Source organism: Canis lupus, chromosome 19, assembly GCF_011100685.1.
Source record: "Canis lupus familiaris isolate Mischka breed German Shepherd chromosome 19, alternate assembly UU_Cfam_GSD_1.0, whole genome shotgun sequence".
In the NCBI taxonomy this organism is placed as follows: Eukaryota; Metazoa; Chordata; class Mammalia; order Carnivora; family Canidae; genus Canis; species Canis lupus.
This window is the reverse complement of record NC_049240.1, coordinates 30,575,134-30,588,078: the sequence shown is the minus strand read 5'-3', so window position 1 is coordinate 30,588,078 and position 12,945 is coordinate 30,575,134. Positions and strand designations below refer to the sequence as shown.

At 55.1% G+C, this 12,945-nt stretch overlaps 1 protein-coding gene across 3 annotated transcripts in view; it reads left to right on the top strand.

The window, feature by feature from the left end:
* Positions 1–12,945, top strand: part of GLI2 (GLI family zinc finger 2) — a 255,721-nt gene that overhangs the window by 210,388 nt on the left and 32,388 nt on the right. For all 3 annotated transcript variants that reach the window (XM_038564918.1, XM_038564917.1, XM_038564919.1), the window contains 2 exons: positions 8,232–8,434; positions 11,836–12,021. In XM_038564918.1, the coding sequence (XP_038420846.1) occupies positions 8,232–8,434; positions 11,836–12,021 (389 nt within the window). The remainder of the gene's footprint in view (positions 1–8,231; positions 8,435–11,835; positions 12,022–12,945) is intronic.

The window sequence follows — 12,945 nt, the reverse complement described above, 5'->3', positions numbered from 1 at the left end:
CTTCTTGAGCAAGGGGGCCCTGAGCCAGACCCTCTGAGGGAAATTCAGGGGTTAGCTGGGGACAGGGACAGGTCATGACCGGAGGAGCAGATGTGGCACATGCTGAGAACCAGAGCGGAAGCCATGAGGTAGCACAGAGTGTGGTCGAGGGAGGCAGGTACATAAACACACAGGAGCTCTCCTGCTGCCACTGAGGCCTTCAGTCCCCCCGAGAAGCAGACCAGAGCTGGAGGTCAGAGGCCTGCAGCCCCAAGTGACTAGACCTCCCCTTTCTCATCCTCAGCAAAGGCCCCTAAAGCAGGCCATGATAACACGGGGTCCCGGACTTCCAGTCCGGCTGTGCTGCTGACCTCACCATCCAAAAGCTGTACCACCACTGCTTTGGGTCTCAGAAGTGCTGTCTGGAACGGGACCCAAAGTGTCCATTTCTGCCTGTTTCTGGCCCGACTGACCTGCACAGGAGGAGGTCTCTGAGCAAAGCCATCAAGAGCCGCTCTGAGTTGCCAAGGGTTCTTCCTTCTGGCTCCTGGCCCCCAAGTGGAAGAGTCTGCTCCAGTGGCTCATGCTGAGTCTGGGTGAGTCAGCACCCCTCGGCTCTGCATTGTTCTGCCTCTCTAAACAGCACCATGGGTGGGGTACCGGGGTGGTACTGCGGTATGAAGCGCGATGGTTCCTGCCCCTGCGCCCTGACTCAGGCTGCACCATGGATCAGATGCCCTCCCTGGTCCTCCCATCAAGCAGAGTCCTACCCCTCCAGCCCAGCGGGAGCCATACACCCTGTGGGGACACATCCCCATCCTGCCAGCTCCCAGGGATGGTGCCCATACCCAAGGGTACAGCCACTTTGGTGTGGCTGTGCGGGGTTCTCATCGCCGTGGCTTTGCCTCTCACCCCACTCCAGAAATCTTGATCCATCATGTGGGGAAGGGGCCGGGACTTGATGTTGAAAGATTGAGCTGGGTCCACTCCACTCTCTGAAAGTCCTCCCTTTGCTCATCCATTAAATCTAAGAACAAGACATGGGGAGCACCGGGTGAGCATCTACTATCTCCTAGGCACCCAGGGCCGCACAGCCCATGGAGCTCATGCCATCCCACAGCCGCTCCTCAGGCAGGCTCCACTGCCCCGTCCCCTGGGCAAGGATGCAGAGGCTCCAGGCAGAGAGCACAGCCGAGACCCACAGTAAGTGGCAGAGCTGCAGTCCAGACCCAGAAAGTCCAGGTGCCACCAGCCTGCACCCCCGCCCAGCTAGGGTCAGCAGGAGCAGCAGCTGAGGTGATGTCTGCAAACGGACACTGGGCCGAACCTGTCAAGGGCAGACACAGCTGGGGCAGAAGCTTGCCTCTGGGGGGACCGTTGGCAATGTCAAAGCACCATGCCTGAGCTCACAGAGTCAGAAAGGCCAGCTTCCATTGCCCTCTGCCACTTAGAGCCCTGCAGCCTTGGGCACGTTTCATTTACCACCGTGCACCTCGGTTTCCCTCTGCACTAAAACCTGCCTTGCAGAGTTGCTGGGTGTGTTGTGTGCACTCGTTGTTGGGCGAATGCTGACAACCCCGTGGGCCGCACCTTCCCCACCGCCGTGTCGCATGAGGCTAGCTCAGGAGCCGCCCAGCTAGGTCTCTGCTTGCCTTGCCCGTCCTCTTTGTCCTCTCTTCCCGCTGGCTACCCCCCTGGTCTCTGGGCCTGGCCCTGAGATCTTGTCCAGGGAATTGGCCAGGCCCCCTCCCAAAAGAGAGGGAAGGGAAGAGGGTCGAGGGAAGACGCTGCTCAGGAAAGGCCCTCCTTTTGGGGAGGAGGAGGTAGAGGGGCCCAGCCACCTGGCCAGCACCAGTACTAGGAAGAAGCGCAGGAGTCCTCGAATGCCCGAGGGAGCTGGGCCCCACTGCAGGCGACTGCTGCCTATCACCAACATGTGCACGCACGTACACTCACGCACACAGAGGCAGGGAGGCAGTTGGCTGTTCCTCTTACCCACAGCCCCCTTCTTACGCCTCATGCTCACATATGGAAGGGCCACCAGAGCTGTCCTCACCAAGCCTCAGTAGCCCTGGACACGACACCTGCCACCCTCTCCAGCTGGCCTATAGGCAGGAGCTTGGACAGGCCTGAGGAGCTATGGCTCTGATCCGTGTTTCAGAATGCTGGGTGCACGATCATTCTGGGGATGAGAGGCTGTGTTAGCCAAGGTTTGCCTTGGCAGTTGCCTGTGATAGAAAAACTCAGCTCAAACTGGTTTAAACAGACAAACAAGTGCATTGACTCAGATAACTGAAAAGGCCAAGGCTACTAACTTCTGGTGAAGCTGGATCTGTACTAGGGACTCAATTCAAGAACCCGGTTCCACATCTTCCAGCCCTGACACTCTGGTTATGGTCTTCATCCTGGGCCTCACCCTTCATCGTCCCTGACAGCTCCATGCTTGCTTCCTACCTGCATAGCAACTCTTGTGGGCAGAGAACCCTTCTCCCCTCAAAGATTCCAGCCAAAGCTGCTATTGTAGGCATATGTCCATCCCTGAAATGATCACAGTACCCAGGAATATGGAATGCTCTGATCAGCTCGGCTCGGGTCGCATGGCCCCTGAACCCTGGAGAAGAAACGAAGTCGTCCAGTAGAGATCCAGCCCAAAGTGCTCTCTGCTCCCCCGTCAAAGCATAGCCTTCACACACACACATATCCTTATACTCCAGCCTCTTCGCTTCGCTCCATGCTGCTTCCTTCTTTGTATAATGCCCTTTCTGACGAACTCCTACTGAACCTTCAGAACCCAGGCCAAATGTCACCTCCTCTGAGAAGCCTTCCCTTACACTTACATGCAGAGTTAGATAATTTTTTTTCGTCTGCTGGAGCCTTTCTCAAACTGTCCGACATACCTGACTTGTGGGTCTGACTCTTACACTTGGGCTCTGAGCTCCCTCTAGGTCCTGAGCACAGAATAAGTGCCCTGGACAGTTTTGTCAGGAATGTGAACAAATAGACAAAGGACAGTAGAATGAGCTCAGAATTGGACTGCTCAGAATCGGGAGAAAGCAGTGCATAAGAATAACATCCAAGCCAAGCAGCTTGCAGCAAGGCTGGCTTTGCCAGTCCAGTTGACGGCGGCCTGCAAGTGTGTGAGTGTGCATACATGCATATCTACGCCATAGGAGAGTGTGACCGTCTTTTAAATGAGCTCACGCTGTTGACTGCTCCTCTCGCCCTCAAGGTTGCCTCCTTGAGTCTCTGCCCAGTTGCCAGAATTCAAGGCCTTAACAGGCCAGGGCTGAGACCTGGGTTGGGCCCCCAGAGCCAATGCTGCGGACATGCTAGAAGAAAGGGAAGTTGTGGCTGGGGGTCAGCCTGAAGTGTTGGCTCCTACTTCACCAGCAGACGGTCTTCCTGGTGTCAGCTCACGGGCGCTGGGAGCACCCGGCCCGCATGGAACCCTCAGATGGGCCCCAGGAGGGAGACCAGAGGAGCCCCACTCCTTGAAGGAGCTGCCTTGAGAGCTGGCAGCGCTGGTGTGATTTTCAGGACTGCCGGGAAGCTCCCTGCTCCCTCCCGTGCATTAATAATGCTTGCACTTCTGCCGTTTGAGATTCCTTCCGTTTGCTGTGTTGGGTCTGTCAAAATGACAACCTCTTGGAACATTTGTGCCCCTGGATCCTTATCAGTCATCGACAGCACAGCGCGAGGGAGAGGTTCCAGCTCCCTCCAGAGAGCTGGAGTGGCTTGTGTGTGATGATGGAGTGGAAGTGGAAATACAGACGGGAAGGGAGGCTGAAACAGTGGGGAGGAAGCTGCTCGGCTCTCAGGTGCTGCTGGTCCCTGATCCTGTGCCCCCCCACCCTGTCCCTGGCTCACAAGAAACACAGTTGTCAGGAGCACCCCCTTCTGTGCCCAGGGGACAGGCACAGCGCACTCTTGGCGTGGTTCCACTACGTGCTCTGTGAGTGACCTTGGGCAAGGAGGGACCTGGACCTCCGGGTGTATCCTCATCTGTAAAATGGGCAGGAAGTACCTTCTTGGTGAATTCTTTATTGAGATGAGTAAAGAAATACATGCACGATGTCCTGTGATGGTAGGTACACAGTCAGCCCTATCTTGAGGCGATGTCGGATAAGGACACGACTAAATGGCACTGTGCAGAGGGGACAGCTAGGGAGTCTTCCCAGAGTAGCTGTCGGGACCGTCATCCATGGCTGTGTTGACTGAGGCACCTGTTGTCTTGGGGACTGAGTGCTCAAGTCAATAGATGCTCCACACCCCGAGTTGACTTGTTGCAGAGAAGGGAAGGGATGAGAGTTAATGCTGGCTAACCCCCTGCCTGTGCCCCTCCCCGGAAGGCACCAGAGAGGGGCAGCATGAACCCCCTGCCTGTGCCCTGCCCTGGGAGGCACCAGAGAGGGGCAGCATGCTGGCCGAGGCCACCCAGCAAGGTGGGAAAGATCAGGGTTAGTGAGACAACTGGTGCTTTGGAAGGCACAGGCCGTGCCCAGATGCCAGGGCTGCCCCACTGCTTCTAGGCCCTGGGTCCCCCCATAGGGCCGCCAGAGCCAGTCCTGCTCTGTATGTGAAAGAAGAGCATTTGGTTGTGCCTTTGCTAGAGGCTCTCCCGGCCTCCATCCCAGGGCTTCCAGGCCTGGCAATGACAGCATTCCTGGCCCTGGGAAGAACAATGGTTGTTCCATGTACTGTCTCATCAGCCCTGAGAGTTGACCTGTCTTACCAGCGAACCCTATGGAGTCTGCTTTGGTCGAGGGGCAGAGGCCTCTCTCGGCTCCATGCCCATTACGCCAAGGAAACAGGGAGGACTTAGCAATGTGGGGGGCGGCCCCTGAGATGAGGGGAGCACCAGCCCGGGAATGAGGCAGCCTTGGGTCGCGTCTTGGCCCGTGTCACTCTCTGGCCACACAGCGTGATTTCCCTCTCTGGACCCAGAGTCCTCATGGGAGATTGTTGGTGTCAGAGTTTCCCCACATCTTCCAGCTGGACACACAGCCAGCCAGTGCTTCCTTTGAGGCTGGCCAGGTGCTTCTTCCAAGAGCCATAGGGGCTCCCCTCTGAGCCCCGGGCCTGAGACAGGACCCAGGGTGCGCTGGAAGAACGAGCTCCCTGTTCTCTGGGTGACTCATGGTGGGAAGAGAGCCTCAGAGTTCACTTTCCCCGGAAGGGTGATAACTAAGGTATGAAGACCAGTATCCCAGCTCCTACGTGTGGGGGCTCAGGCCCCACCCACCACATCCAGGCCCAGCTGCTAGGTTGGGCTGGACTCCAGCCCCACCAGGGCAGCCCCACAATGGTGTGCTTATTGCCATGTCAACACGTCTCCAGCCTCCTGCTTGGGAGACACTCATCTGGCCAGTGGAATGGGGGTCACCTTGGACGGACCTGGGCTGGCTGCCGTGTGCCTTCAGTGTTCCTTTATATCCCCATGTAGTCACTGGCTTGTCTTGTGAGGCCTCAGCTGTCATCAGCAGGCCTTGCAGGGAGATCTTGATGCCAGGGAGGCTTGGGGAGACCATTTAGGACCACTGGCTTCAGTGACCACAGGCTGTGACCTCACCCCTGGCCAGTGTCCTGCAGGCCCTGGGAACCTACGCTGCCTCGAGTGTCCGCGGGAGGACTAAGAGATCTGAGGACAGGAGGTGCCTCACACTGGTCTCCAGAATACCCTGTGTTTATTGAAGTATGCTCAGCCTTCCAGAACTTTCACCTTCAATCCCTGATCTGTGCTCAGGAGTCAGACAGAGGGCTCCTTCTTGCCTCACAGGTGATATTTTTCTAGTATTGTCTTCATAGAACACGTGTCCTGCTGCAGGAATGTGCGAGTCCATCCTGCGCCGGTCAGCATGCCCAAGGCAGCAAGACAGACCCTTGGTGAGGGGTGAATTAATCTGCTTCTGTTCTGCCCCCCTCACCCTTGGACACATAGTGCCCCTGCCTAGAGCAAAGCCATCTCTTAAGCCGCTTGCACTTAATGCAGTGCCTGCCCTGGCCTCGGAAGGCAGCCTGTGAGTGAGAGCAGCTTGAGGCCACGATGCGTGACTGATCCCAAAGACTCCCTTCTGCCAAGCTTGGTGCCTGGAAACAGATGTGTAGCCACCAGTGCTTCTGAAAATCCTTCTGGGATGCTAGGTTCCTGCCAGGTGCTAGAATGTAGAGGTACGTCAAACAGGACCCAGTTCCCTGGGAGATGGGCCCATCAACCTCAGACCAGAAGCAGGTGCTGCAGGGGTAGCAGGGAGGAAGCAGCAGAGAGCTCATGTCAGGGCAGGGGGCTTTTGGGAAGGTATCACCGAAGCAGTTCCCTCTGCTGGGTTTGCGGGGTGGAGAAGGGATTTGCCTGACAAGGTATAGGATGCAGGAAGGCCTTCAAGGCCAAGAGTCGGTGTGCACCATAGCACAGCAGTGTGGAAGCGCTGCCTGGCAGGTTTGTTGGATCTGCACACCCATTACAATCACATCTGCAAAAGCTACACAATAATGTAGCAGAATGCTCACATCCTCCACCCCGGGAGTTTGTGAAAGCCAGATGTAGAGACATCTGGATGTCACCTGTTTGGGTCCTGGCGTGCCCTGTGTGGCAGGCACGGTTTCCGCGCACTATCGTACATAAGCAGTAATTCTCTCTGGTTCGCTCCAGCCAGTGGACAAACCATCCCCGCTCTGAAGTAACCAATCCTCACAATGCCCTTGCCCACATCCACGGCCAACCCCGTGGGGAGGTTTGGAGGGCCTCCCGGGCACATCTGGGTTTTGCCCTCCAAGTGTGGCGCTAATGCCATAATAACAGCTCTGGTTTATTAACTGACGGCTGTGTCTCACGCACCATTTGGAGGACTTTCGTCCTCAGGGCAGCCCCATGAAAAAGGCACTATTATCTCCGTTTTACAGTTGAAGAAACTGAGACTCGCAGGGGTTAAATGGCCCGCTCAGCGTGGCTGAGCTGGTGATGGCTGAGATCCTAATGCTGGTTTGTCCGAGTCTGACACAAACTCTTTTCTTTGCACTGTGTCGGATCACAGAGAGACCCCATTTTCTGAAAAAGCGAAAATTATATCTTGGTAAATTTGGTCCCCAGTGACTTAGCTGTGGTTTCATAGCTACTTTGCCTCTCAAGCCTGCTTTTTCATTAATGGGCAAGTTTTGGGGGTAGATGACCTCAGAACACCCTGGTGCTAACACGCTCATAGCTGCTTAGAGGCTCCAAGTGAGTAGGCCTGATGTCAAGTCCTCGTCCTTGCGTTAAGTGGAGCCAGGGCATCTCCAAATAAAAGTAATTAATTTATTTGCCCCTTGAGGGCTGAGCAGGGGACATGGGGTGGGCCACGGCCATGCCAGCCCGGGGCCACAGGGACCAGGCCAGGTGCATGCCTCACAGATGTTGGGCATCCGAGAAGGGAGGCTCCGTTAACATTAAAAGGAAATCCAGGACGGCTCATGTGGTTGCACCTCACGATCTCCGGGTCCTGGGATCGAGCCCTACATCAGGCTCCCTGCTCAGCGGGGAGTCTGTTTTTCCCTCTGCCTCTGTGCTCTCTCGCTGTCTCTCTCAAATAAATAATTAAAATTTTAAAAAATAAATAATAAATTTTAAATACAATAAAAATAAAACAAATTTAAATAAAAATGAAAAATTAATAAATAAAAGGAATTCCTCCTAAGGAGAGCTAAAAGGATATTCTAGAATATTAGCTATGGCTTATCATTCAAAAACTCTTCTGAATCCTGCTCTGATCCTTTCCAGCTGGTCCCCTGGTGGCGCTCCACAGCACCAACTATCCCACTAAACCAGAAGTTCTCTACTTTCGGGACCTCCCCCGATCCCTCTGTTTCTCTTCATTCTGGTAGGAATATGAGCCCTTTGCATCTTGCCCCTGGTACTGGTGTTTTCAGGTTCTGTTTTTCACTCATGTAGAATGCATGTGCCTGTTCACTTAATGAAGATTTGGCTCATCTCTAGTTGTCCAGCCTTGAGCAGGCTTGGGGAAGCAGTGGTGACACGTGTGTGGCCTCCTGAGCCTGTGGCCCCACACATCCAGTCCTGTGTGAAGGCACTTCACCGCCACCAGCAGACCAGCCGGTGGGCAGCTCTACCCAGTAGGAGCTTTCAACGTGCTGTGTGCTGGGTAACATGTGAGAGTTCGGACTCCATGAAGGGTCCCCATGCCTGCCTCTCAGCCGGGTTCCCCACACATCCTCCTGCAACAGACCATGCCTTCTGACCCCACTCCTTTGTCTTACAGGCCTCCTGCCCTGAGTGGCAGCCCTGTCATCTCGGACATCTCGTTGATCCGGCTTTCCCCACACCCTGCGGGCCCTGGGGAGTCCCCCTTCAATGCCCCGCACCCTTACGTGAGCCCCCACATGGAGCATTACCTCCGAGCCGTGCACAGCAGCCCCACGCTCCCCACCATCTCAGCAGCCCGAGGTCTCAGCCCCGCTGACGGTGAGTAGAGTTTGGGGTGCTGGGGGAACTGGGCTGCTAACTCTGACGTGGTTGATTCCTCAGCACCAGCACCAGCCCCTGGGATAGTGAACAGGTTGACATTCCTCCCCACCACCCTGAACAATGGGTCCTTCAATAAATGAATGGGGAAAGCCCAAAGAATCTGGGGATCATTGGTTTTTGTGCTCATTAAAGAGCTGTCAATAAGCACCCTTCCACATGCAAATTATATAAATATATATATGTATATATAATGGTAAGATATGTTTATGTAAGTCTTATCTTAGGTGAGAATTCTTTGGTTGCAATAAACTAAATCTGCTTCTGGTTAAGTAAATGGGGTATGGGATCAAGGTGTCTCATGGGCCCCCAGCGCTGAAGGAAGGCAGAGCCAGGCTGGTTTCTGCCTGCATCTCTGCTTGTGCACCCCCTTGGAAGTCAACACATGGCCTCCAAATGGCACCCCAAGGCTCCACAGGTGAGTACCAGTGGCTTTGTGTCTCTCAGGTCAGAGGCTTGAGAGAGAACTGATTAGCCCACTTCAAAGATCAGATGGCCACCCCAGTCCGGTTAGTTTGAGACAAGAAAGGGCAGGTCACATAATACAAATAAGGTTTTCAGGTCTAAAATTTAATACTTAAAATAAAACTTAGTACTTCCAGGCCCATCCCCACCTCACTGATACATACGAACACACACACACAACACACACACACACACTCACCCTGGACAGTAGTAAGCACATGCGGGACTTGGCCATGCCCATCCTGTCTTTCTGGGAAGTGTTCTCACCCCACTGTGCCTGGTAGCCACTCACTGCTGCCATTTTCAAAAGGAACCAGGCTACATCATCTCAATCTGCCTATTGAAACCATGGTCCAGAGGCTCCAGGAAACATGGTCCCAGTGGGCCTCTTGTCACTCACTACCTCCAGTCCTTCCCAGGGGAACATGTCCTCCCCCACTTCATGGATATGACCAGGAGCAGCAGCCAAGTCCTGGACCTGAGAGGCTCAGGTTGGAGTTTCACAAAGAGAAGGACTCCAGCTTCCAAATGTATAAAAAACGTTGCCCTGAATCATTGGGCGCATCGTCCGAGGCAAGTGGCAGTGACCACAGGACATGAAAGTGGCTGGCCAGAACGTGGCTATTCTGAAGTGACCCCTTGGAGCTGGAACCCAGCCCTGGAATCTGCATGGGTTTTCTGAGAGGCCTTGCCCGAGTGAGGGTGCCCTGAAGGACCACGCTGCCTCCACACCTCTCCTGATGACACAGCCAGTGCTGGACTCAGCCCGGAGTTCCGTGCGGATGCAGGCCAGATTCCCCAGGCTGCCCTGACCTTGAAGCTCACACATAGCCAGAGGATGCCTGCCCCCAGGAAGATGTGTCCACGCCCTAATCCCCTGAATCTGAGAATGTTGCCTCGTTTGTGGGGAAAAAAAGGCCTCTGCAGATGTGATTTAGCTGGAGATTTTGAATGAGACGATCATCCTGGAATGTCCGCGTGGGTTTAACTACAGTGATAAATGCCCTCACAAGAGACATAGACAAGAGAACAACACAAAGATAGGAGTGTTGTGGCCATTGGCCAAGGAAGTTGGCAACTTCCAGAAGCTGGAAGGAGCACAGGATAGATTATCCCCTAGAGCCTCTGGAGGGAGTGTGGCTCTGCTGATACTTTGATGATAAACTTCTGGCCTCCAGAACTGTGGAAGAATGAAATTTTGTTGTTTGGGCAGCAGTTAGCACCAAGTCCGTACCAACTTGTTATAGCGCCCTAGGAAACTAATACACATGGTGACAGGGTTACCACGGAGGAGGCAGGACGAGGTAGTGCTCCCGAGGCCAGGTTCAGAGGACCCTGCGAGATGTCTCTAGAAAAGACAAGGACGCTGTAGTTTCAGCTGACAGTGGTACAGCTGATGAAGAGCTAAGTGGTAAGACTGGGCTGCCCTTGAAGGAGCTGCTTGCATTTGTGCAACACTTGATTCTATGCCTGATTTCTAGAGAAACCTCGCTGAGGTTCCTGTCACACCCACTTGTCCCAGCCCCAGCCCCAGCCCCAGCCCCTTGAGATAACAGGCATGGGTTCAGCACCAGAGGACACTTGGCTAATTTGCAAAGCCCTGACCTTCACAGGGGATGGACCTGATACCCGGAGGCCTCACTGACCCGGAGCCCAGCTCCCAAGTGAAGAGAGACAGCATGTCAGGCTCACACTGCAGCTGTGCAAGCCCCAGCACCTGCCCACATGAGACCCCAAAAGTTCATCAGCCATCAGGGCCATGTCTGCAGACCGCATGGGCTCTGAGGACAAATGGGCACTCCAGAGAAGGCTTTGGGGAGGAGGTGAACATTCAGGAGGAGGAGGACAGGAGGGCATTTTGAGCATGGACAGGGCAGGGGGAGGCCATGGGATATCACTCTGGCTGCAGGCCAGAGCTCTCTCTAGTGGATACAGCAGGAGAAGGGGAGGAGGGGGAGGAGGCTGCTTCCATTGACCGGCTTCTCTCTGCCCAGCACGTAAGAAATCTCTTTTACTTTTTGCCAAGACTGATAGCAGAGAGCACCGGAGTTCTTATCTGCCATTGAGGAGGGTAACGGTGGCCTTCCACTCATAACGTGTGAGGATAGTGACCCTGAGGATGAATGGGAATCCCTCGGCCCTGTGCCTACACAGGCCCAGCAAGTGCTCAGCGTGACGTTGGCTTTCACGTTCATTTCTCATAGTAACTTGAGTAGCAAGTATTATTACCCCCATTTTACAGATGGAAAACTGAGCCAGCTCAGAAGGGTGGCCCCTTCCCAATTTTGCACGCCTGCTAAAAGCCAGGCCTCTTGATGGGTCTGTTTGGTTCCCAATTCCAAGCCCCCTTGAGATGCTGGAAGTTCGTCATCCCTGCCTCCTGGCTGAGCCCCTGGGAGGGGCCGGGTATGGGGTGGGGGACAGACAGCTCTGGGTTGCCACTGCAAGCCAGGCCGGCAGCTTTATCTGGCCGGGTCCAGGCGAGCTCGCCTTGAATGTTCAGGCCAGACTGACCTGGCCCAACTGTCGACCACCACGGCGCCTTTGTTTGTGTCTCTGTTTTCCTTTGAAGACTCTGCTGGCCTGTGGACCTGGTCAGCCTGGAGCTCTGGGCTTCTGTGGGGCCTGGAGGGGGAGGTGGGAGTGCTTGTTTATGGTGTGGGGACAAGGAGGCATGCTGGCTCTGATTCCCCACCAGCAGAAACACACCCCACCCCACCCACCCCATCCCACTTTGTCTGCCCAGTGGGGGAAGGGGACCCAGGGGCAGAAGACGGCACCCCAGGGACACGGGGGTGGTGGGGTATGCCTCAGCCCTTGTGTGTGTTTCTCTCTCTTTTGGGCCAATCCTGACCAACTCTCTCTCCTACCCACAGTGGCCCACGAGCACCTCAAGGAGAGGGGACTGTTTGGCCTCCCCCCTCCAGGGACCAACCCCTCAGACTATTACCACCAGATGACCCTCATGGCGGGCCACCCTGCACCGTACGGGGACCTGCTAATGCAGAGTGGGGGTGCCGCCAGTGCACCCCATCTCCACGACTACCTCAATCCAGTGGATGGTGAGTACTGGGCCCGTGTGGGGATAGGGAGCAAGATAGGCCATGGGGGCTGAGGAGGGTGCATGTTGCTCCTTTTGTGGGTGAGGAGCCCTAAGCGGGGGATCTGGGATCCCTGCCATGACTGCTGTCCACAGGGGACTGAGTCTGAGCAACCCCCGCACATACTTAGTGAGTCACCGCAGGCCAGGACGTGTTTTAGGAATTACAGTCTGGGGAATAAAACACACTCGTCTCTGCTTTCATGGAACTTCTAGCACAGTAGGGAGAGACAAACAAAGCCAAGGATGGGGTAGGAAGCACCAGGTCGGGGGGGGAGGGGGGTGCAAGTCTTGAATGAAGATATTGAGAAATCCTCCCTGGGAAAGTGATATTTGAGCACAGGATTGAAGGAGCAGAGCAGTACAGAAATATGATCCAGACGGGAAATAGCAAATGCAAAGGACCTGGGGCAGCAGTGTGCCCTCTGAGCTCAAGAAAAACCCAGGAGGCCAGCATGCCCAGCACCCAGGGGGTGAGGGGCCGGAGGAGGGTGGGGCCAGAGTTCCAGGGCTGGTCGGGCAGGCTGGTCATGGCTTTGTAAGGCTTGACATGATGGGGCCCTTGGGGTGGGGGGTTGGACAGAGGAGTAATGAGATCTAAGTTCTTAAAAGGAATCCCATTGTGGCTGCTGATCTGAGAATAGGTTTAGGGGCAAGGTGGAAGCAGGGGGTTCTGGTTAGTAGAGGTGGGGAGAGTGATCACATTTTAGATAGTCACAAGATTTGTTCGCAGACAGATGAGAAAGTAGGAAGAAAGAAAGGCATTAAGGACAACACCAGGGTGTTGGGCCTGAGCACGTGGAGGGTGGCTGTCACTAACTGAGCTGGAAGCTGCGAGCAGGGCACGTTGGCAGATGGGAGATCCAGTGTTCTGGGTAAAGTTCTT